Source organism: Mytilus californianus, unplaced genomic scaffold, assembly GCF_021869535.1.
Source record: "Mytilus californianus isolate M0D057914Y unplaced genomic scaffold, xbMytCali1.0.p SCAF_31, whole genome shotgun sequence".
In the NCBI taxonomy this organism is placed as follows: Eukaryota; Metazoa; Mollusca; class Bivalvia; order Mytilida; family Mytilidae; genus Mytilus; species Mytilus californianus.
Genome location: NW_026262681.1, coordinates 2,205,129 through 2,230,335, shown reverse-complemented (window position 1 = coordinate 2,230,335; position 25,207 = coordinate 2,205,129). Strand labels below are relative to the sequence as shown.

Here is a 25,207-nt window from a genome sequence, read left to right as displayed (position 1 = left end):
GTAAACTTTTACAAAAATCTTCTCCTCTGAAACTACTGGGCCAAATTTGACCAAACTTGGCCACAATCATCATTGAGGTATCCAGTTTAAAAAATGTGTCCGGTGACCCGGCCAACCAACCAAGATGGCCGCCATGGCTAAAAATAGAACATAGGGGTAAAATGTAGATTTTGGCTAATATCTCTGAAACCAAAGCATTTAGAGCAAATCTGACTTAGGTTAAATTGTTTATCAGGCCAAGTTCTATCTGCCCTGAAATTTTCAGATGAATCGGACAACCCGTTGTTGGGTTGCTGCCCCTGAATTGGTAATTTTAAGGAAATTTTGCCGTTTTTGGTTATTATCTTGAATATTATTATAGATAGAGATAAACTGTAAACAGCAATAATGTTCAGCAAAGTAAGATCTACAAATAAGTCAACATGACCAAAATTGTCAATTGACCCCTTAAGGAGTTATTGCCCTTTATAGTCAATTTTTTACAATTTTTTCATAAATTGTGTAAATTTTTGTAAATTTTTTACAAAATATTTTCCACTGTAACTACTGGGCCAAGTTCATTATAGATAGAGATAATTGTAAGCAGCAAGAAAGTTCAGTAAAGTAAGATCTACAAACACATCACCATCACCAAAACACAATTTTGTCATGAATCCATCTTTGTCCTTTGTTTAATATGCACATATACCAAGGTGAGCGACACAGGCTCTTTAGAGCCTCTAGTTTGTTATTATCTTGAATATGATAATAGATAGAGATAAACTGTAAACAGCAATAATGTTCAGCAAAGTAAGATCTACAAATAAGTCAACTTGACCAAAATGGTCAGTTGACCCCTTAAGGAGTTATTGCCCTTTATAGTCAATTTTTAACCATTTTTCGTAAATTTTTGTAATCTTTTAAAAAAATCTTCTCCTCTGAAACTACTTAGACAAATTTAACCAAACTTGTCCACAATCATCATTAGGGTATGTAGTTTAAAAAATGTGTCCGATGACCCCGCCTGCAAACCAAGATGGCTGACATGGCTAAAAAATAGTACATAGGGTAAAATGCAGTTTTTGGCTCATATCTCTGAAACCAAAGCATTTAGAGCAAATCTGACAAGAATAAAATTGTTCATTAGGTCAAGATCTATCTGCCCTGAAATTTTCAGACCAATCAGGCAACACGTTGTTGGGTTGCTGCGCCTGAATTGGTAATTTTAAGAAAATTTTGCAGCTTTTGGTTATTATCTTGAATATTATTATAGATAGAGATAAACTGTAAACAGCAATAATGTACAGCAAAGTAAGATCTACAAATAAGTCAACATGACCAAAATTGTCAATTGACCCCTAAAGGAGTTATTGCCCTTTATAGTCAATTTTTTACAATTTTCATAAATTTTGTAAATTTTTGTAAATTTTTACAAAATATTTTCCACTGTAACTACTGGGCCAAGTTCATTATAGATAGAGATAATAGTAAGGAGCAAGAATGTTCAGTAAAGTAAGATCTACAAACACATCACCTTCACCAAAACACAATTTTGTCATGAATCCATCTGTGTCCTTTGTTTAATATGCACATAGACCAAGGTGAGCGACACAGGCTCTTTAGAGCCTCTAGTTATGGTTCAGCAAATGTTGAAAAAAAAACTATATATCTTTTTTGTCATGTAAATATGTAAATTTCTAATTTATGAGTAATTGGATAATTATATTTGGTATATTGAATCCTTGCAAGATCTACATGTCTGTCAAGCAGGGTTTTGTTTGATCTTGACCTCATTTCATGGAGCAGTAATCAAGGGTAAAGTTTCATGATTAGGTCTGTTTCATAGATGCATGTATGTCAACTATATTTAGTATAAGGAATGATATTAAGGTGTAAATGTCCCACTGGCAGGTTTCATTTGATCTTGAACTCATTTTCATAGTTCATTGGTCAATGTTTAGTTTTTATGTTTTGGTTTGTTTCTCAGATACTATAAGCAACAGGTCAACTTTATTCTGTGTATGTATTGATTGTTAGGTGTACATGTTTGTCTGGCAGGTTCATCTGACCCTGAACTCATTTTCATAGTTCATTGGTCAATGTTATGTTTTTATGTTCTAGTCTATTTCTAAAAAAAATACATGCAATAGGTCAACTACATTTTGGTGTATGGAATGATTGTAAGATGTACATGTCTGTCTGGAAGCATCATCTGAACTTGACCTCAATTTCATGGTTCATGTTTTTTTGTTTTGGTCTGCTACTGATATCCTAGAAGCAATATGTTAAATATATGTATATTTGGTGTATGAATGATTGTAAGGTGCACATGTTTGTCTGGCAGGTATTGTCTGACCTTATTTTCATGTTTCATTGGCCAATGTTCAGTTTTTTTTGTGTTCTGGTCTATTTAAAAAAAATATATGCAATATGTCAACTACATTTTGGTGTATGAAATGGTTTTAAGGTGTACATGTCTGTCTTGTAGGTATCATCTGACCTTGACCTCATTTTGATAGTTCATTGGTCAATGTTATTATTTTGGGTTTTGGTCTGTTCCTGAGATGCTTTAAGCAGTAGGTAAACTATATTTTGTATGAGATGATTATAAGGTGAACATATAAAAATACGGAGGTGTGGTATGATTGCCAACGAGACAACTATCGACCAAAGTTACATCTCTGTCTGGCAGGTATCATATGTGCTTGATCTCGTTTACATGGTTAATTGGTCAATGTTAAGTTTCCTTGGTTTTGTCTTTTTCTCACTCATGGTTTATTATGTTTCTTATAATTAGATACTATGAACAATTGACCATCCATTTTTAGCACACCTGGCTGAAGGGCAAAGTTAATTTTTCTCATCACTTGTCGTCCGTCGTCCGTTGTTGTCGTTAACTTTTACAAAATTCTTCTCCTCTGAAACTACTGGGCCAAATGTGACCAAACTTGGCCATAATCATCATTGGGGTATTTAGTTTAGAAAATGTGTCTGATGACCCCGCCTGCCAACCAAGATGGCCAACATGACTGAAAATAGAACATAGGGGTAAATGCAAGTTTTGTCTATTATTTTGAAAACCGTTATAGAGAAAATCTGACAGGGAGCAGAAATGTTAGAATGTTGATCTCAACCAATTGTTCCTATACATCAAAACTGTCAGACAACTTCATATAGGAGTTATTGCCCTTAAATGAAAAATTTTACAATTTTTTTTTCATTTTTGCCTATTATCTGGAAAACTATAATAGATTAAATTGCAAAAATGATCAGCAAGACAAGTTCTACAAATAAGTCTACATGGACGAAATCGTCAGTCAACTCCTTATTAGAGTAATTGCCCTTTACCAATTTTTTGAGTTTTTAAACGCCTGTTTACGGGACGTATTATGGTATACCGTTGACCGTCTGTCCCTCTGTCTGTCCGTCCGTCTGTCCGTCCGTCGTCAACATGTCGGACATTAACTCACAAAAGCTTGAACCAATATGCATGAAACTTTGGTGAATTGTTTATATCTGTTGACATGAGCTCCCTGTTGGATTTTTATAAATTTTAGATTTAACGTTTCCGAGTTACAGGGTTTTATTCATAAAAAAAGAGGGATTTTCCAGTTTTTGGACAATAACCAAAAAATGCTTTCACATAGATGCCAACCATTACGATTTTCCCGTAATTGTTACGATTTTTGGACCCAAATTGTGGTGATACGATGAACAGTCTATTTGTTACGGATTTACGTTCATTACCTGTCCAGAACAGTTCTCCATTTTTAAATCATTTTTGACACTTGAGATGCCTTAAAAGGGTGACTGGGGAATAAAAATATGGTCACCACTGGTCTTCCTTCGACCGGCAGTAGAACCCTCGCCGAAGTGGGGCGTCCGTTTGGCTGTGCGGGATGTATCAAGTACGCAGCCATGTCCAGACAGAATGAAGACGTTAAATCCGATGCCTCGTAAGTGTAACGCTCTTTGAACGCTAAGAACCCTTGCAATAACTCTTTCAGGGGTCCGTAGGTGGGCTTTTGCAATGCTAAATTTCTGTCCTTATTCAATATACCCTCATTTTCCCACGGTAGTCCAAATTTTCCCGACCTTCATCCCAGACAACCTCTATTGTAATACCTACCTATTGAATTTATTAACTTCTTGTTTTGAACAAGCATGAAATATTTGCCATTGGACATTAAGCAACCAACAATCAATCGGGACTACCAGTAAAAAATGATTCTCTAATTTTGAATAATTAATGAACGAAACAAGTCTTTGTTTTTAATTTTACAATGTCTGGTGTTACAATTTAAATTTCTGAAACAAAGAAAGAAAACTAGAAAGTTGGACCATTATGCCTTTTGTATATATTATGAAAGATATTTCCATTTAACGCGATGGTCATTTGCTAATCAACTTTGAATCGTAGTTATGACAAATTAAGGAAATCATTTGGTCACTGAATGCCACCTAAAAGGGTGACTAAGGAATACAAATATGGTCACTACAGGTTTTCTTCCATTATGCTGTAATACTCTTGCCAAACTGGGTGTCTGTTTGGATGTGGTGGATGTACAAGTACGCAGCCACGTCCGGTTGGAATGGGGACGTTAATTCATATGCCTCTTGAAAAAAGAGTGCTACATACTCTTACGTTAAGAACCGTTGAAACAACTGTTTGATAGGACCGTAGGTGGCCTGTTGCAATGCTAAATGCCTGTCCCATATCCCTTCATTTTCCAGTAGCAGTGTAAATTTTCCTGACCCTCATCCTAACAACCTCTATTAAAGGACCTACATTTTGAATTTATTGTTAATTTGTTCTCTTCCTGAATATACATGAAATATTTGCCACTGGATGTTAGGCAATCAATAATCAATCATATAACTGTGTGCCAAGTTGTTCATATGATTATTATAAAATTTTACGTTAATATTACTGAAAATAGACACAAATTACAGAAATGTGAATGCCTTTTTACTGATAGCACTCAAAGGGGGTTGGCATCTATGCTTTCAGCAGTTCTCATGAAACTTTGGTGAATAGTTTATATCTGTTGATGTAAGCTCCCTTTAGAATTTTATAAATTTTAGATTTTACATTTCTGAGTTATGGGGTTTTATTCATTAAAAAAGGGGGGATTTTCCAGTTTTTGGACAATAACTCAAAATGGCTTTCAGCAGTTCTCATGAAACTTTGGTGAATTATTTATACCTATTGATGTAATCTCCCTATTGATTTCCATAAATTTCAAATATGACTTTGAGAAGAAATTGAACTTTATTTGTTTATAGTCTGACAACAGATTTACTAAGTATTGTGCAACAGCACAGTGTATTGCACAACAGCAAGAAATCTTTAATTGAATATAAATTCAATTCATATAACCAATTTCAAGTTCTTTGACTACATTTATTCAGAAACCTATAATATGTCAAATATTTAATTACAATCCAAATTCAGACCTGTATCAAGCTTGAATATTGTGTCCATTTTTGCCCCAACTGTTCAGGGTTGGACCCCTGCGGGCGTATCCAGCTGCGCTCAGCGAAGCAGTTTATTAACTTATATCTTAAAAATTATAATACTGTCGACTCTCGTTATCTTGAAATCAGCCGGACCAGAGAAAAATTTCAAAATACCAGTATTTCTTGCTTAAATTGGTAAGGCTAAAATAAATCCAGATGAATATGGGTAGGGGATCGATATTCTGGTCTCAGATCAACGAATCTGTATGTTATGGTCTTTCATTATTATAATAACATTTTATGTTTTTCGTCTCTTATTTATTTCTTTGTTTATCTACAATTTTTTCCTGTGGTTTTTGGCAGAGAGAGTAATTTCCAATCGATCTTACCCAGCAGACATTTGACGTTGTATAAACATCAGTTCGAAGTCAGTCCCTTAAGTTGCGCCTACGTTAGATTTTGGTAGTACAAAAAAAATGTATATGAAATGTTTTAGACGTCTAAAACTGACATCTACCCAACGTCTTGACATACGTCAGTACAACGTTGGTACAACATCAGATCAACCAACAGGATGAACTCGAATAAGGATGTTCAACGTCTAATCAATGTCATAACAACCACCATTAAACCTCTTTAAATATCCTCAGATGTCTGTACAACTTCTAATCAACGTCATAACAACCACTATTTTACCTCTTTGAATATCCTCAGATGTCTTCAGAGCTAATTAAAGACCAAAGTAAATCCTTATTAACGTTCTTAAATTGGACAACTTAAGGTAATGAAACAATAATTCATACAAGTTGACATCCTGAATAAGTGCTTCAACATCTTTAAAACCTCAGAAAATCATTCCATCCAAATATCTAAAAGTGTTATTAAATTTTTGTATCAGATGTTGTTTCGATGGGTCTTTGCTGATTTTAGTCATAAATTGTAACTCATAACAATGCAGAAACAGGTCTGCAATAAGTGGTGCACAGTTAGTCCCCATTGGAATTCCGATAACTTGACGATATACGGAATCTCCATAGCGAACAAAATTTCAAGGGCAGTTATCGTATCAAAGCAGGTCCAATTGACATAGTTCTTTTGTCTGTTGTTACTAAAAAATTACCTGAAAGAGTTAGAATATATATATTCACATTCTGACTTTTTAAATGACCATTTAATTAGGTGTGTGAATTTTTTCTTAATAACATTATGGGGCAAAGTGGTATGTAGGGTAGAAAAATCAAAACTTGGAACAGATTCGAAATCACCAATATAAGCATGCAGTTTATCAAGTACTTCCAATGAATTTTTGACACTCAAAAAGTAATTAATTCCACTATTTTCAAAGGCCTTATTTGAACAATTTATTACCAGGTTTTTGATTAAACCAAGTATACTAGTAAGTAGAATAGACTGTTTAGTAGTGGAACCATGGCTTGAAGACGAAATAAATCTATATTTGTAAAGTGTTTGTGCAGCTTTGGAAGCCAGTACATAGTTGGAACTTTCATGTATTTGTTCCAGATAAATAATGAATTTTGAATGCTTTGTTAACCTTGGGATCGTTAATTTAGTTCGAGTCAACCGAAATTTCGACTCATCCAATTTCGAGTCGAAATTCATATATTTATATGGAACAAAGTTTGAGACCACGAGAAAACTTCGACTCATCCGAAATTTGAGTCAACCGAGTTCGAGACAATGAGAGTTAACTGTAGATAGAAAGAAACTTAAATAAGAAAAAAAGGATCAGCAAGACAAGATCTACCATTTAGACAATATGGAGGAAATTGTCCAACGACTCCTTATCAGAGTTATTGCCCTTTAATGACGATTTTTAACATTTTTTGGCGTTTTGCCATGTATTTTAAAAATTATGTTAGATAAATAGATACTTTAAATAACAAAAATGATCTACTAACAATTCAAATTTTTCCGATATAGTTAGTAGACTGTCACTCTTTATACTCTCTTTCGTGTTTTGAGTGTCCTTTGTTGAATATGCACATAGACCAAGGTGAGCGACACAGGCTCTTTAGAGCCTCTAGTTGGTTTATGGAATAATTATTTGGTGTATGGAATAATTATAAGGTGTACTGTCTGTCTGACAGATATCATCTGAACTTGACCCCTTTTCCATGGTTAATTGGTAATTTTAAGTTTTCCTGGTTAGCTCTTGTTTCTGTAAGCAAAGAGTTAACTATTTTTGGTGTTTGGTATGGTTATAAGGTGTATTTGGCTATCTGGTAGGATTCATCTTACCTTGACCTCATTTACATAGATCACTGATAATGCAAAGTTTATGTGATACTTGTAGTGAAACCTTTATTTTAAAGACTTTCAGTATATATAGAATAATACATGGCAAAATCCGTATCGCATGCTGTATCACCACGAGAAACCAATATCAGTCCAGAGGGCTGATATTGGTCGAGGGGTGATACAGCATGCGATACGGATTTTGCCATGTATTGATCTGTTTATCATATATTTTTACAAACTCAGATTTGTGATATGTAAGGGGACAATCATTAACTTTGATTCTGAGGTAGGGGCCTGGCAGATTTTAGAAATAAATATTCTGGTCCCCATTTAGATGAAAATATATTATCTTGTCATATCACACATGAAAAATAAATATTCTGGTCCAAATAAATGTTTGTAGTCAGTTACAAATGTATCCAATATTAACAGAAAATCTGGAACGAATTCTATTATCAGTTGTTGTTTTGAGGGATATGCAGTGAATGTGTCCCCTCCTTTTCATCTAAATAAATATAATTTCGTTTATTAAATTTAAAAAAAAAATAAAAATGACTCACTACGCTTGCCAGAAGACTCTCTTTTCGTAGACCAACCATCGATTGTAATGGTATTATGTTTTTATATTTATAGAATATATATATTCGAGACTTCATTTTGACTGCTCTACATTGTTTTTGTTTGATTATTTAAATAATCTGGCCGCCTTTATGTTTGAAATAAATATTCTGACCTCATCAAATTTGCTAGCTCTCCCTCCCAGCCCCCCTCAAAAGAAGATTGGTGTCCGCTGCTGCTTAGCCCTCTTGCTGACGCTTATTTAATGTGATAACATTTCGTATCATGCCAGAAAATACGGCAACTGGACATCATATGTCAAAATTTGACGTCATTCGATATATGACGTCACGCCTTGATGATGTAACATTGGAGACCTAGTGAGGCCTCGGAAAAAGATTAAATTATATAATCTTTGGTCTTTTATTTGAAATAATTTTGAAAGAGATGCGGTAAAAGAAAAAAAATAATTGCATAAATTTCAAGCGGATAACAACCTAGGAGTTCCGGAAACAATCTCGAGATGTTCCAAAAGGGGTGCGATACGTGGTATGCGATACGGGTTTAGCTATGCGATACTGGGAATGAGATACAGGGTAGATGATACAGGCTTGAGTAAAGAACCTTTATTAGATATACAAAATTTCTGTATTTAGTACTAAATATATGATAAAAATCAGTAATGATCAGTAAAGAAGGTGAGACAGTTCAGCATGTGCACTCTTGTTATATAACAATGATTTGAAGGTCTGCTTATTTTAAAATATCTAACTAATAATCAAGCAATACATACAATGTTTATTTTTACCAAAACTTTTTAATTAGTATTAATATCTGATGAGTTCTTTGAAATACACACTTGTTGATAATGAAATATGTTATGCAGTCAGTATAGTCATTTTTGTCGAGCCTTCGACTTTTGTCGAAAAAGCGAGACATAGCGATCCTACATTCCGTCGTCGGCGTCATCGTCGTCGTTGTTGTCGGCGGCGGCGGCATCCACAAATATTCACTCTGTGGTTAAAGTTTTGAAATTTTAATAACTTTCTTAAACTATCCTCAATTTCTACCAAACTTGGACAGAAGCTTGTTTATGCTCATAAGATAATATTCAAAAGTAAAATTTGTAAAAAAAAAATCCATTTTTTCTGTATTTTACTTATAAATGGACTTAGTTTTTCTGCCAGGAAACATTACATTCACTCTGTGGTTAAAGTTTTTGAAATTTTAATAACTTTCTTAAACTATCCTGGATTTGTACCAAACTTGGACAGAAGCTTGTTTATGATTAAAAGCTAGTATCTAGAAGGAAGTTTGGTTAAAATTTTGTTCCATTTTTTCCATATTTTACTTATAAATGGACTTAGTTTTAATCCAGTTAACATAACATACAGTCTGCAGTTTAAGTTTTTAAAACATGTATTAGATTCATAAACTATCCTGGATTTTTACCAAACTTGGACAGAAGCTACTTACAATCAAAAGATAGTATAGAGAGGAATATTTTTATTAATTTTTTCCCTCATTTTTGTTGAGCCTGCGATTAACAGCAAAAGTAGGCGAGACACTGGGTTCCGTGGAACCCTTACAAATTTTATATACAAATGATTTATTCAATCATTAAAAAGATAAAATAATTCTTTTTTCTTCCAGATTTCTGCAAACAAAAATTGTACTGATGTTTTTGTCAGTCAAATTGAATTAAATCAAAAGGATATGGAATTAAATGTCACAGATTTGCTTCCCTCAGTAACGTTCACAGTAAATATTTTGGCCTACACTGCAGAGGGCCCAGGAATCCCTTTCACTACAACTGTTATGACCAATGTCGCAGGTTTGTATATATATAGTCATATCTTTTAGGAGGTAATTTTAATTCCTTCCCATTATCTCATTACAGTACCATTTAAACGAATCGATTTGAGATCGTTTTTTTCCGATTTCCGTGTTTTTCGGAGTCACACCGCGTACCGCGGATTATACTCCCAATTTCCTCCAAAGATTCTCTCCCAACACCGTGTGGCTGTTGATTGGTTTAGTGCCCATCGGATGTCCTAAAAAATTAACGACACGTGACAACATAATCGAATTAGCCAGATTATTTACCTATGTACATTTAATCGATCTTGATTACACCTGTGTGCTTTAAAAACGTGGTATTAAAATTTTAACAAATGTTTTCCTTTCTTTGACAGATAAAGATGTGACATTATCATTCAGCATAAGATAATTATTCTTATATGTTTTTGCCTTATGTCATTGTCATTTGAAATAAAACGTACAAACGAATAAAAATACGAAGAAAAAAACTTGTTTTGTATTTCTATTATAGTCTGGTCAGGTCATACTTTGTGTTCTTTCAACAAAGATGATTTTACCACAATTAGAATCTTTTATGTCTTACTCTTACGTTTATCTCTGTTATTGATCTTTAATTATTTAAAAAAAAAAATTGGATGAGCGCAATCCGTATTTTACTGCTCGTTAAAAGTCCTTGGCGAAATGAAAAAATGAACTATTTCAACAATTACTATAGAAAAAAATCAAATATATATACTAAAAATATTAAAATGAAATTATATCGTGTACCCAGATGTTACAAGAAAAAATAAGTGGACAGGATTTTAACGATCTACACATTTTCACAGAGGATCTCTACCAACGCCCAACTTAACGACATGCATCGTGTTTTCATCTTCAATAAATTTATATTGTTGACCTTGGACGTATAACTAATGTTCAGGTCTACGTCCTGTTTTGACTGATAAAACATAAAAAATAAAATAGTTAAAGAAGATGTGTGTTCATTTATTCAGAAAAGGATTATATTTTAGATTCCGTTTAATCAATTGTAAAAGGACCTTCTAGAGCCTCAATACTAACGTAAAAAAATGTCAATCATTAATACAAAGCAACTTTAAAAACCTGAATGAATTTTCCCACGGTCGTTCAGAGAGGTCACCTGAGTTTACTGGTACGTGATATTATTTCCCGCCATATAAAGATCTTGTGCTGTGGTTAAAATTGATGTCAGCTATTTTTAGCATTTAATATTGTGAGCAAAGTTCAACCACACACTGTTGATCACTGATATGTGTATCGTGGAATTGTCTTCCCACGGCAAATTAATTTCTTTTAAAATCTTTTAAGATCAACTTGCTGTCCAAAATACAACACACAAGTTTACATTCATTGTGCGTAAATAAATATTATGCAAAGACGAGTCAATGCAGCTGTGGAAGTATTCCTGTTGTAGCCGAAATGTATTATTATCCTAAAGTAATGCCAACAAATTGTAAAAAGAAAATGCCGTAGACTTATTAAGCATAACGAATGGTGAATAATATTTTCTTTTTTACTTGCATATACAAAACTTTGAGACACGTAATTTTCTTTAAACTGCTCACATTTATTTAGGGCCAGCAGTAGTTTCCGTTTATTTTTACACAAGTATGTCCCTTTTCGTAAATGTTTTTTTTTATAAAACTTTAATGCAATTGAAAGAATTAACAACAACATTGTGCTTTTAAATCTTTTATTTGTTTCAAGCAATTAGATAATCGTAAAAAGAAAATGCCGTAGACTTATTAAGCATAACAAATGGTGAATAATATTTTCTTTTTAACTTGTATACAAACTTTGAGACACGTAATTTTCTTTAAACTGCTCACATTTATTCAGCTTTGAAGTAGAATTTCGTGTTTTTTTTCCACTAAATTTTATAAACCTTTTTCGGTAATGTCCGTTTTTTTTTAAACAAGCAAGTCCATTTAGGTAAAGATATTTTTAGATTAGCAAGCAAGAAATACGAAAATATTTTAACTTATTTTTAACACAAAAATTAAACTTTACCAATATAAAAAGACATTTAAAATTATACACTTGTTTGACACTTAAACTGGTACAGTAGACCGGAAATATAATTGTTTATGACATCAGGTAATCAATTACCCTATCAGTCGTGTGCCAGCATAGATTAAAGTAGGATTAAGGCAACTAATTCCTCGGTGTTGGGAGTGAGCTCGCTATCACAATTAACATTTACACAATTTTGGGAGAGATTACTCCTAAATTCCTCCCAACATTTTGGGAGGAATATCCAAGTTTCTCGGAGTGACTCCGAAATTTTCCTTGGTACTGTATGTGTTATGATTTTTTTTCATGCGTAGGAAATCATTCTAATGCAATATGGTAAGTAACACCAATTTTGATTGGATGCTGTCTGCCATTAATTACAGGGTTAAAAGTGAACATTTTGGGACTACTTCAAATGTTTTATTTTAAACATTTTATTAGTAATGCATTAGAATAGACAGTAATGTATGTAAAGAATTATCACAGTTAATTATGGATTTACAAACTACATTTTGCTACCACTAAATCCCATCATAAGACAGCAACTTTTTAAATGCAGTACTGGTATTCCTTGATTAGAAGATTTAGTAAATCTGATCAGGAGTTTTGGTCAAAGAGCAGCAAGATGGTTTGACATAATTTTGCATGATAAACCTCATACATGTCATTTGTGAGGTATATAAACACTTTTTCCTTTGTATGGATAAAAGAAAATTGGGGTAACACATCAATTAGACAGCAACCCAACCACTCAAAAACACAAAAAAAAAAAACGTCTTCAGTATTGTTTCATTTCAACAAACAAAAAAATTGAAATATAAAAAAAAAACCCTATCAATTTGAAAAGTCTCTTATAGCAGTTAAATTTTTATCCTTGATGACTTTCTGACTACTAAAAAATATTAAAATCAGAATGATTTATTACATTTGATTGATTTTTGGTTGAAGATAGGCATGGCCATAGAATTTCTAAATGCCCATCTGTACACCTTGTAAGCCTTCTCTATTTTTTCACGTATTTGTTTGATTTTAAATCAAGTTTACAGGAATGGTCTAAAGTTCCAATATTTCAATTGAGTTTGAAAAATACCCATTATAGTTGTGCTCAGAAATTTTAAAAAAGTGAAAAATCGCCTTGTTTTAGTGCACAAATTTATTTGAAAGGTCATATCAATCGATATCTCAGTTTTGGAGAAAAATACTAATATCAAGGGAAACAGTGGCAATTTCATCTAGAGGTACCAAACTATTTGATTTTACATATATTATTATTTTTAGCATAAATCAGGCAGTTGTTTTCTCTTTAAATTGTTTCTCATTTTGTCATGATAGGACCTTTTACAGCTTATGGTATGGGTTTTGACTTATTGTAGGAGGCCATACATTGACCTGTAGCTGCCTGCATCTTATTTTATATAGGCAATCATACCACATCTCCATATTTTTATATATTTTATGAAGAACGTAGTTTCTAAGCAGATTTAAGGAAGTAATGTCTTGGATTTGGGGATTTAGCTAGATTCATAGAAGGTTGACTGATCTTTAGATTCACATAATATAACTTTTGTTTAGAATTTTTAAAAGACCATGAGATTTTTATGTCATTCAAGTTTCTGTGTGAAAGGCTAATCTGTGAAACTTAACTTGACTACTCACACTACCTCTAAATTTGAGTTAGATCTCCACATGTGGAACAGGATTTCCTTACTCTTCCAGAGCATCTGAGAGGGTAGGTTTTTTGTTGCTCAGTCTTCAGTTTTCTATGTAGTGTATTGTAGACTGTTGGTTGTCTTTTGGTTGTTTTACGTTTTTCACATGGCTGTGTCAGTTTGTCTTGGACTAATGAGTTTTAATATCCCTTTGGTATCTTCTGCCTCTCTTTTAAAGATTGTTCTTTTTTACTGTAGCACCATACAAGCCAGGAATTGTTAATGCAACGCTAAGAGGACAATATGTCTTAGTTACATGGGAGCAGCCACTGCTAGAAACCGGACCAACTTCTTACGATGTAGCAGCATTGGATATTATTGAACCTGATAAACCTGTTAAAAGTTACTGTATGACAAATAGTAAGATATTGCCTCATTATTCTGCAGATGAAATTTTGTGAGGTCTGATGATATTGATGAATATTATTAGTTTAACATAGTGTGCTAGTGACATAATACGATATATATGGGGTCAGTAAATTCCATATGGGGTGAGAGCGAAGCTCGAATCCCCATATGGAATTTACATAGTGTGCTAGTGACCTAATATGATATATATGGGGTCAGTAAATTCCATATTGGGTAAGAGCCAAGCTCGAACCCCCATATGGAATTTACTGACCCTATATATATCGTATTAGATCACTAGCACCCTATGTAACGAATTTATCTCACTGACTATCTTAACATGTGGTATTAAGACTAGTAGCCTATCAAAGTGATCAAGTCTTCAATACCGTTAGTATTAAGAACCTACTTCTATTGGTCTATACAAAAACAAATTCCAACAATAACATATTGTTAGCTGTAAATGTGTTTTATGAATTTATTTCAATAGTTGAAACCTTTAAGATTTTTCCTCAACACCGTGTTATTATCAAAAAGGGACGTAACACCACTACTAACCGTGTATTGAAATAAGCACCGCCTACTAACCCAACATTGAATATACACAGTCTCCACACGGTTGCTTTTAACCAATCATATTCCTAGAAATGTATAGGAGGTAAGATAAATATATATATATATGTCTTATTCCTCTTTCATTTAAAATGGTTTTGACTAATAATATATATATAAGTGCAGATAGATGACAAATTACAGCATGTAGCTGTGATATTGATGGAATATGTCCAGTAGCAGATATTTAATGCATATTCAGGAGGACATTGATTTTATTTTGATAGTTATGTTTACTCACTTTTAGATGGTTCTATTGCTTATCTCACTACAATGGTAGGTAAAATAATAAAATTATAATAATTCTTCCTTTCTTTTTCTCTTAGAATTTGATGACACAAATTGTACAGGGGTAGGTTTAGAAGAATTTTGGAAGTACAAATTTCAAGTTACAGCCAAAGTATTGGAATGGAAAAACACATCTGATTATTCAAATATCATAACCACTGTGCCAGGCAGTAAGTGTATATTTATTTTTTTCCTGTAGACAGAAAAAGGCTTTTGATTCAGATTACTTTAAATCAAGGCTTCCAAAATGGTCATATTTGCCAGAAAAATATATATTTATCGGACATTGTCCTACTGGGCCAAGCATAAAACAGACATCCTATGTAGGTTTGCCATTATTCAATGTTCATGTGATTCAGAAAAATCAACCATTTTGACTTGACCTTGTGCCTTAAACAGACACACTTTTCCGGTCATTAAAGTGACAGTACTCTAAAAACAAGCCCTACTATAATCCCCTCTCATTACAATCAAGGTTAATTAAGTGTCTAACAGGTGAGATTTACCTGTGATCACCTGTGTCAGGTAAACTATTTGTTCCGGACATCAATTGATCTTTTCGAAAGTTATTTTTTTATTTAAATTAAAAACATTCCTGGTTTAAATCTAACTACTTTTTAGCAATACAGATTGAGACTATCAGAAAAACATATTTAAAACGATAAAATCATAATTTACACGCAACAGGTAAACTATTTTATACCAGACAATGATCGGGCTATTCAGTTATTTAAAAGTAATTTTTTTAATTTTAGCGGTTTGCATCTAATCAATTTAGTCAAAAAGATTTAGATTATGTAGTAAGAAAGGTTGTAAGCGAAAAATCGTCAGAACCAGGTTGTTTGAACTAGTACATGTGTCACATGTGCACAGGTGTGAGGTTTAATTATGCATCCGAATTTTTCAAAAATGCTAAAATTATCATTGATTTTATTATCTAACAATCATTTCAAGTATTTTCCTGAAGAAATAACATAGAAAGAGCTACTTAAACTCAACTGTACTTTGTAAACATACATGGATTTGGTCTCTGGTCCATGTTTTACCATTGTCAAGTCAACATCCGGTATTAGAAAAATGTGTTTTTTAAAATCAAAAGCGAAGATGTTGACAGTGTAATTTTCCACAAATAAAGAGTCTTAGACAGATATTAGTATGCTGATTTTGCACACTTTGATTGATGCACTGTCAATTGAACAGTTTACGTCAGAACATCGAATTTATGTCAAAAGTCAAGTTTAAAATCATATTTGTATCAACCATTGTGTATACATGATGCCCAACTGATTAAAATGCTTGCCTTTTGTTATTAAGTCTTGAGAGATTGAAATCGGGACAAGACAAAAAATGTCCGGCTGGCTCAAAAATTTATGGAAGCCCTACTTTAAATCTTTATTAAACTTTTTCATAGATACAGAGATTTGGTTTGAAAGTTAGCTGTACCTGTGAAAATCTTATTATAAACGGGATGTCACATCCAAATTTTTAAGTGTTTATAAAGCTTGTAAATGAATATACAGTTATTTTTAATAGTTTACTGTGACTTGACTGTAAGTGTTGCTCTCTGCCTATTGCAATTTATTCAAAATTCTGACCAAATTGCAATTTGTTTTATAAAACCAAACCTTCAGCTGTTGTCTGCTCTTTGGTCGGGTTGTTGTCTCTTTGACATATTCCCCATTTCCATTCTCAATTTTATGTTCAACTGGTCAGAAATTTTAACAAACTGCTGTAGAAAACCACAGTCAAGTCGTGAAAGTGCAAGGTGATAAAATAAAACATACTTTCAATCCTATAAGACTTTAATTCCACTTCAGTGATATTATGAAAAAGCAGTCTAACAATTTCTATACAAATTTTATTGTAATTGTCATTCTAAAGGTAATAGTAATTTTGAATTGCTATACGCAGTGATGTTAAGGCAATTTCGATTAGATTTGGTCAGGGGGAGGTAACCCTGCAAGGACCTCATTATATATTCATATATTCATTAATGGCGGACAGCCCGTAAGCTGCGTCTATCGATAAAAATGTATGATAAAAAATTACATACATGCATTTGAATTAAAAACGGGTATCAATATGGTGTAATTTGAATATTGTATGTCTGTGCCTTAATTATATTGTAAACGGTTGCAATAGCTGTTTTTCTTGTCGAGATTGTCGGCTTGTGGGAACCGGCTACCTTTTGCGGATCAACCAATCAGAAGACGATCGCTGTCGGAAAGATGCTTGTGGTTTGCAGAATGGAAAGCACCTTGCAGCGGAAGTTATTTTCACTTCTACGTGAAAGTATAAAAGTAAGTGAAAGACACTAAATATGTAAAATTTATGAAACATACATTGTTTCTTTTGTTAATCATTCGATTCAGAAGGTGAAAAATGGCACAAAAACTTGCTCAAAGGAACCCTGATCCCTTAATTTGGAGCCCACAGATTGTGTTATCCCCCAATTTTATTCTTAAGTCCAGATTATAATATTTTTTGCTGTATGCTGTCAGAAATTTTCAACACCCGATTTTTATAAATCCCTACTTGGAGATGAAGGTGTCAAAGCAAAAATAAAAAACAGCATTATTTCCGATTCGTCATAATTATTTGGACTTATCCTGGACCTTGCGTCTTTCTCTGGAAAAAGCCTGCACCTTGGATAAATTATCTTGAAAATAGTATTTTTTATATGTACACAGTCAATAATATGACCAATTGCAAGTTTATATACTTATTGATTGAATAGAACATTTTTGATTGATAGTCTAAAATAATATTATAATTTCTTGAAAGGCTTTGTTAAATGTTTACTACTGTGATGCCTTCCTATGACCGTTCATCTTAGGAAGGCATCACAGCAAAAAATTAAAGAAGCCTTTCATGACACAATAATATTGGACTTATAAATATGTAGTTGGCTAATCTTGACTGCCCACCTTGACATATTCTTTTTACATCGGATGACCTTAAGGGCATTCCGGTGTATTGTTGCCACAGACATATCTACCCACGTGACTTTTGTTTTTGACTGATAACCGAACGCACAATAACATTCCTTATCGCTTGTTATATATCAATTTTATCAATAAATATTCTTGAAAATAATTTTTAAGAATATAGATAAATGATATGAAAATGTTTTGTCGTGAGAAATATATATAGATCAATAACAAATCAAGAATACCCCAAATTTGTGTTAACGCATGCGGAAGAATGTCTTAAGAACATTTTGCGGGAAAATATGAATGCCTACTCAAATCCAATCTATTAGAAAAATCAAATTATTACAGAAGAGTGTCCACCATGCACTTGCACTGCACTATTATTAATATAGTAGAATAGAATGCTATACAAATGGATGAAAATTATATATTCATGTTACTGTTTTATACAAATATAAATATAATATATAACAACAAACCAGTGTATACTGATTTGTATCACTACAAATATAATAGTTATTACGGTGAGGTTGAATTCCCTGTCATTTATTCATCATCCATCCACGAACTTGTCTCAGAAAAAAATATATCTATGTACCTTAACCTCACTATCAGTTATAGAGATGTGGTTTTTTTTTCTGAGACAAGTGCTTGTGACCATCCACAAGAACTTGCAGTCATTTGATGTTCAGTACTTCAGTACTTTGATTAGATATGGTTATCATCAGTATTTAAATTAAAAAGAACACTGCATGCATGAAGATGATATCTATATACATTTACATGTATGTACCTCAGTTATAGCAGACATTGACAAGGTAGTAAATTGTTTAATTAGTAATGTAAATTCAGAAAGAATTATGAGGTTTTTATGAATGCGAAAAATGCAACTGGATGAGTATTGCAATAATAAAAACTCACATTCTGGTATCAAATACATGTATCTGTACATGCAGATTTCCTGAATTTGCAATAATTAACCTCCTATTCATCTTTTTAATATTTTTTTTTGGGGTGGGGGGGGGGGGGTGGGGGGGGGGGGGGGTTGGGGGGGGGGGGGGGGGGTAGGGGGCGGAGGGGAAGGTTCTATCTAGGTACTATCAATTTTTAACTGGGTATACATACAATGTAAATTTCAAATCATGAAGCAGAGCTACATGTACCAGCCTGTTAAGTCTTGACTTAAATAGGCACAATCTAGACTTGCTTTATTTGAGGTAGTTGTAAATTAACATTGCTTGTAGTTTTTATGCCCCACCTTTGATAGTAGAGGGGCATTATGTTTTTCGGTCTGTGCGTCCGTTCGTCTGTCCATCTGTCCTGCTTCAGGTTAAAGTTTTTGGTCAAGGTATTTTTTGATGAAGTTGAAGTCCAATCAACTTGAAACTTAGTACACATGTTCCCTATGATATGATCTTTCTAATTTTAATGCCAAATTAGAGTTCTGACCCCAATTTCACGGTCCACTGAACTTAGAAAATGATAGTGTGAGTGGGGCATCCATGTACTATGGACACATTCTTGTTTCTTAATTTTATATAATTGTTGGAAAACCTAAAACACTATAAGCCCTAGAGACCGACAAAATTACAGAATAAATTTATACAAGTACATGATATACAGTGACATATATAGTTGCTAACATCTACGTTATTTGGTCTCTGATGGATAGTTGTCTCATTGGTAATTAAACCACATGCATTATTTTTATATTAAAACAAAAATCATGCGCTAAAATTTCCTAAATCATGAGGCCTGGAACTATTCTTAAATGGATTTTGTGCTGCCATATAACATGTATAATAAATAAAAGTCAGACAAGTTTGGACTTGACAATGAAACATAAAATGTGTGCTTTAATTTTTTGTAAAATGATTTTAAAAATTGTAGTACTTTTTTATAAATGTTTATAGGTGCTTGGAGTTTTTCATAATCTTTGTAAAGGTTGTTCCCAAGAAACATAATAATTACTTGGGACACAGGAATTGCAAATGTCTGTGGGTGTTTTTTATGCCCCGCCCTAGGCAACGGGGGCATTAAGTGTTACCCTTGACTGTCTGTCCACAACAAGAACCACAACACACAGACAGAGTTTGGATTGTGAGTCATGAATCAGAGATGCAGATAATTTTTTTTTTCCTGTCAGACATTGGGTCCTGCATGTAAGACAGTTTTGCCAGTCCTATCAACTGTTTGCCAGACCTACTTATTTTGAAAAAAATAATAACTAATTCCCAGTTGGATTAAGATAAGCCTTGAAACCTTGACTAGAACGACAAGGTTAAATAAGGATATGACCATGGGTGGTTTAATGACTAAGACCACATTTAATTTAAATTATCCTGCAACATCAAATAAATAAATGAGAATGGTGTACTACACTTGCCAATGAGACTTGTCTTATTAATTGGCATAAGAACAATTAGATCAAAAACAAAGACAGTGGCAATCTACATTTACGTCTGTTCACAGATTAACTAAAATGAAAAATACTCTTAGAAAACTAAAATAATACCTGTTTTTGTTTAATTTGATTTACATAAATCTGGTCATTAGTTGTCGCTTAATAGAACTTTGGCTTTTCAATGTATTTTACCATGTTTACATTATTGTTGACATTGAATAAAGGAAGCTCCCTCTCAATTTTTTTGATTTTCTGCTCTTTAGTTGCAGAGTTGCACAATGTCAATTGTCAATATCAATTTCAATTTGATATGAACCATAAAATGTGATAGAATTATGGTGTCTATGTTATATTATATTTACTCACTATTTACTTATATAAATATAAGAATAAAATTGTATATTCAAAAACATTTTTGTGATTACTTTCCATATGTTGTATTAGATGAATATGTAAGGTAACAGAATGGAGCTTGAAACATCTGAAACCATATTGGAAATATACTGAATATACATGTATATAGGTTTTTTGTTGAGCCTACGACTTCTGTCGCAGAAAGCGAGACATAGGGATAGTGATCCGGGGGCGTTAACAAACTTCTTAAAATCTTAATATTTCAGAAGGTAGAAGATTTGGATCCTCCATACTTTGTATATAGATGCCTTATGTTATGAAGTTTCCATCTGTCATATGTCCATTGTCCTTGACCTCATTTTCATGGCTCAGTGACTACTTGAAAAAAAAGTTAAGATTTTTAGTATTCTTAATTTCTCCCTTATTATGAGTAATAGGATAACTATATTTGGAATGTGCATACCTTACAAGGTCCTCATGTCTGTCAGATAGTTTTCCCTTGACCTCGAACTCATTTCATGGATCAGTGAACAAGGTTAAGTTTTTGTGGTCAAGTCCATATCTCAGATATTATAAACAATACAAATGTAGGTCTACTATATTTGGTGTATGGAATGATTGTAAGGTGTACATGTCCAACTGGCAGGTGTCATCTAACCTTGACCTCATTTTCATGCTTCAGTGGTTAAAGTTAAGTTTTTGTGTTTTGGTCTGTTTTTCTAATACTGTGTGCAATAGGTCAACTATATTTAGTGTATGAAAATATTTTCTGATGTACATGTCAGTCTGGCAGGTTTTATTTGACCTTGACCTCATTTTTATGGTTGATTGTTCAATGTTAAGTTTTTGTGTTTTAACTGTTTTGGTCTGTTTTTCTTAAATTATGAGCAATAGCTCAACTATATTTGGTGTATGGGATGATTGTAAGGTGTATATGTTGGTCTGGCAGTTATCTTCTGACCATGACCTTATTTTCATGGTTCATTGCTCAATGTTAAGTTTTCTTGGTTAATAGAAATAAGAAAATGTGGTATGAGTGCCATTGAGACAACTCTCCATCCAAGTCACAATGTGTAAAAAGTAAACAATTATAGGTTAAAGTACGGCCTTCAACACGGAGCCTTGGCTCACACCGAACAGCAAGCATAAAGGGCCCCAAAATGAATAGTGTAAAACAATTCATACAGGAAAACCAATGTTTGTTTCTTAGATACTATATGCAATAGGTCAACTATATTAAAAGCATGTAATGATTGTAAGGTGTACATGTCTGTCTGGCAGGGTTCATCTGACTTTGACCTCATTTTCATGGTTCATTTATCCTTGTTAAGTTTTCCTGGTTAAGTTTGTTTCTTAGATACTATATGTGCAATAGGTCAACTATATTTAAAGCATCGAATGATTGAAAGGCGTACATATCTGTATGGCAGAGTTCATCTGACCTTGACCTCATTTTCATGGTTCTTTGCTCAATATAATGTTTTTATGGTTTGGTCTGTTTCTTGTATACTATAATTATAAGCAATAGGTCAACTATATTTTGTGTATGCAATGATTTTAAGGTGTACATGTATTTCTGGCTTGATTTATCTGACTTGGACCTCATTTTCTATGATCATGTTAAGTTTATGTGATACTTGTAGTAAAACTTTATATTTAGGACTATCAGCATAAAATCAATGGTCAGTAAAGCAGGCGAGACATTTCAGCGTGTGCACTCTTGTTTTTTTATTTAGCCAGTATCCCAACAACACAAAAAACTATAATCAACGTAAAGCATGTTGAAACCTCAATGTTTTGCTTAGGAAATTATTTATTGTTGCCATGGTTTTATATTAAAAATAAATTTTAATAAATGTTGGTGTTATGATCTGGGTTTAATTTTTACAAATAACGGTAAAATACCAGAGTTCTCAAAAAGTAGTTGTCCACAGGTTATGACCACCAATGATTTTCAAAAATTGGTGAATTGTTTATATTTATTGACATAAGTTCCCTTTCCATTTTAAAAATTTTGGATTTCACGTTTTGGAGTATTGGGACTTTATTCATAAAAAAGGGGGGATTTTCCACTTACGGACAATAACTCGAAAATACTTTCACCAATTTTCATGAAACTTTGGTGAAATGTTTATTTCTTTTAACATAAGTTCCCTTTCGATTTTTATTTATTTTGGATTTTTATGTTTTCGAGTTATGGGATTTTATTCATAAAAATTATTCATGTTTCATGTCAATGGATATCATCACATGATCATTGTGTGTGTGCATGGTTTTTTTTTTTTGGGGGGGGGGGGGGGGGGGGGTATCATTAAGCAAATGTTCTAGAAAACCAAGAAAAATATAGGCATAATTCCTAAGAGGGAAATCCAGATATCAATTTAGGTTTGCTTTAATTTCTTTATTTAATATATTATATTTGTTTATGTATGATTCATTCACATTGTAATTAATCTGCTCCTTGTGTAAAAAAAAAGTACCTGTATTTGTATTAAATAATTACTTTCTCTTATTTTTATAGTTGACCTGTCAAATACAAGATACAGAGTGCCATTCCTGCTTTGATGAAATATTAAAAGCATTGGTTGGAATTAGAAGCTTTATTATTTAAACAGGTAAATTGATGCATTATTTCTTTTTGCTCCTTATTAAAACTGGTTATCCTTTGTTTCTGTATATCATATTTGATTTTTCGTTTATTGTTATTGTACATAAATCAGGCAGTACAGTCACCTATATTTTTAACTTCTAGTCATTTGTCTCTTGTAGAGAGTTGTCTCATTGGCAATCATACCACATCTTATTTTTATATGCATATATGGTTCATCACATCCATATAACAAATAGTTACATAAGAAAATCTATTAGTATAAAGATAAGAAGATGTGGTATGACTGCAAATGAGACTACTTATAATCTACCAGAGACCACTTGATGTAGATGCATGCATCTATATATAGGTTGCTTTGCTGTCTTCAACAATAAGTAAAACCATACCATATTAAGCTATAAAAGGCCCTGACAAAAAGTAATACCATTTAAGCACACACCCCCTCCTTTTCCCCTAACCTTGGACAGTAGTGTTAAGGTACAACATAAGAACAAACTGTAAACAATGGTAAAAGTTAGTGAAAAAGGCTCGACTCTGACTTGTCAGATCAACACATAGCACAAAAAAGGCACAAAGTACCTGCAGTTACTGAAAGCTAGTTCAAATCTAATTACATCTTATGCATGGAAAAGACATGTTTCTTAGACAAAAAGAATCATCGGTACACATTCAATGGATTTAGTTTAAGTTCAGAAGCTCATAATTAAATATTATTGAAAATTTTACTATACAAATACAGGTGTACCGATAATCTGAAGGGATAAACCTATAGTATAAGAATATATAATCTTCTGGTATCCTGCTTCTGTTGCTTGGAAACAGTTATGTTCAAATTGCTTTTTATTTTAATAGCTCAATTTTGGGTGGTCTTTGCAGTCCACATTAATGCCAATGCTATGAAATAGGAGAAAAGCTATGCAAGCCTTGCTTTTCTTCCTGTTTTATAATTTGTGTAAATACATTTTTGTAGTCTTACAATGTTAGAATATTGTCATGATTGTATGCTGTAAATTCAGAAATTATTGTAATAATTTTGAATAATGCAACTTGGTGAGAATCACATTCTGATAGCAATATATATAACTGTATGCATATTTTCCTGAAATAGCAATAATTAATCTTGCATTTTTGTTCTGTTTTCAATAGTTGCAATAATAAGTGCATGCAATGATTTCTGAGTTTACATTATTATGTATATAGGCTCCTGAAATAGATATTCTCAAATCTGGTTTAGGATAAGATATTTACAGTTATTTGCAATTATCTATATTTTTTTTTAATTTTAGGAAACAGATATGAATGAATGAAGAGTTGTATCCCTCTTCAATTCATCTGAAAGCCTGATGATTGAGCTGTCTTGAAAAAGATGTACATAAGGAGTCAGATGGGCTAGTGCATTCATTTCCATAATCTGGACTGGCAACCATTCCAGGGTAAGTGGTTGTAACGATAGTTTGATGTTATTTAATAGAGACAACAAAAGAAGAAGACTTTAAAAACATTTTGCCTTTTTGGGGTCGAATTGAGAACTTTTCAGGTCCAATGACATAGCCTGTTTCACTACTACAGTAAATGAGTGTTTTATCTGACACCCTGCTCTTTTTAATTATGTCCATCAACTGACAGAAAATTATGTCCATCAACTGACAGAAAATGATAAACCATTATAGTCAGTAAACATTTTTAACTTTTAACTTTACCAAATTATAAAGAATAAGGCTTTGTATTAATTTCCACTAATTTTGTTCAAGAGTTATGGGACTTTAAAATTTGACATAATAAGCAATATTTCATGTTTTGCACATTTACAATTTATGAAGAATGTTTTTTTTATTTA

The 25,207-nt window shown here is 32.7% G+C and overlaps 1 protein-coding gene across 6 annotated transcripts in view; it reads left to right on the top strand.

Annotated features, from left to right (window-relative positions):
* LOC127736505 (tyrosine-protein phosphatase 10D-like) overlaps positions 1-25,207 on the top strand; it is a 181,165-nt gene that overhangs the window by 64,549 nt on the left and 91,409 nt on the right. For all 6 annotated transcript variants that reach the window (XM_052247056.1, XM_052247055.1, XM_052247053.1 and 3 more), the window contains 3 exons: positions 9,910-10,090; positions 14,019-14,180; positions 15,107-15,238. In XM_052247056.1, coding sequence (XP_052103016.1) covers positions 9,910-10,090; positions 14,019-14,180; positions 15,107-15,238 — 475 coding nt within the window. The remainder of the gene's footprint in view (positions 1-9,909; positions 10,091-14,018; positions 14,181-15,106; positions 15,239-25,207) is intronic.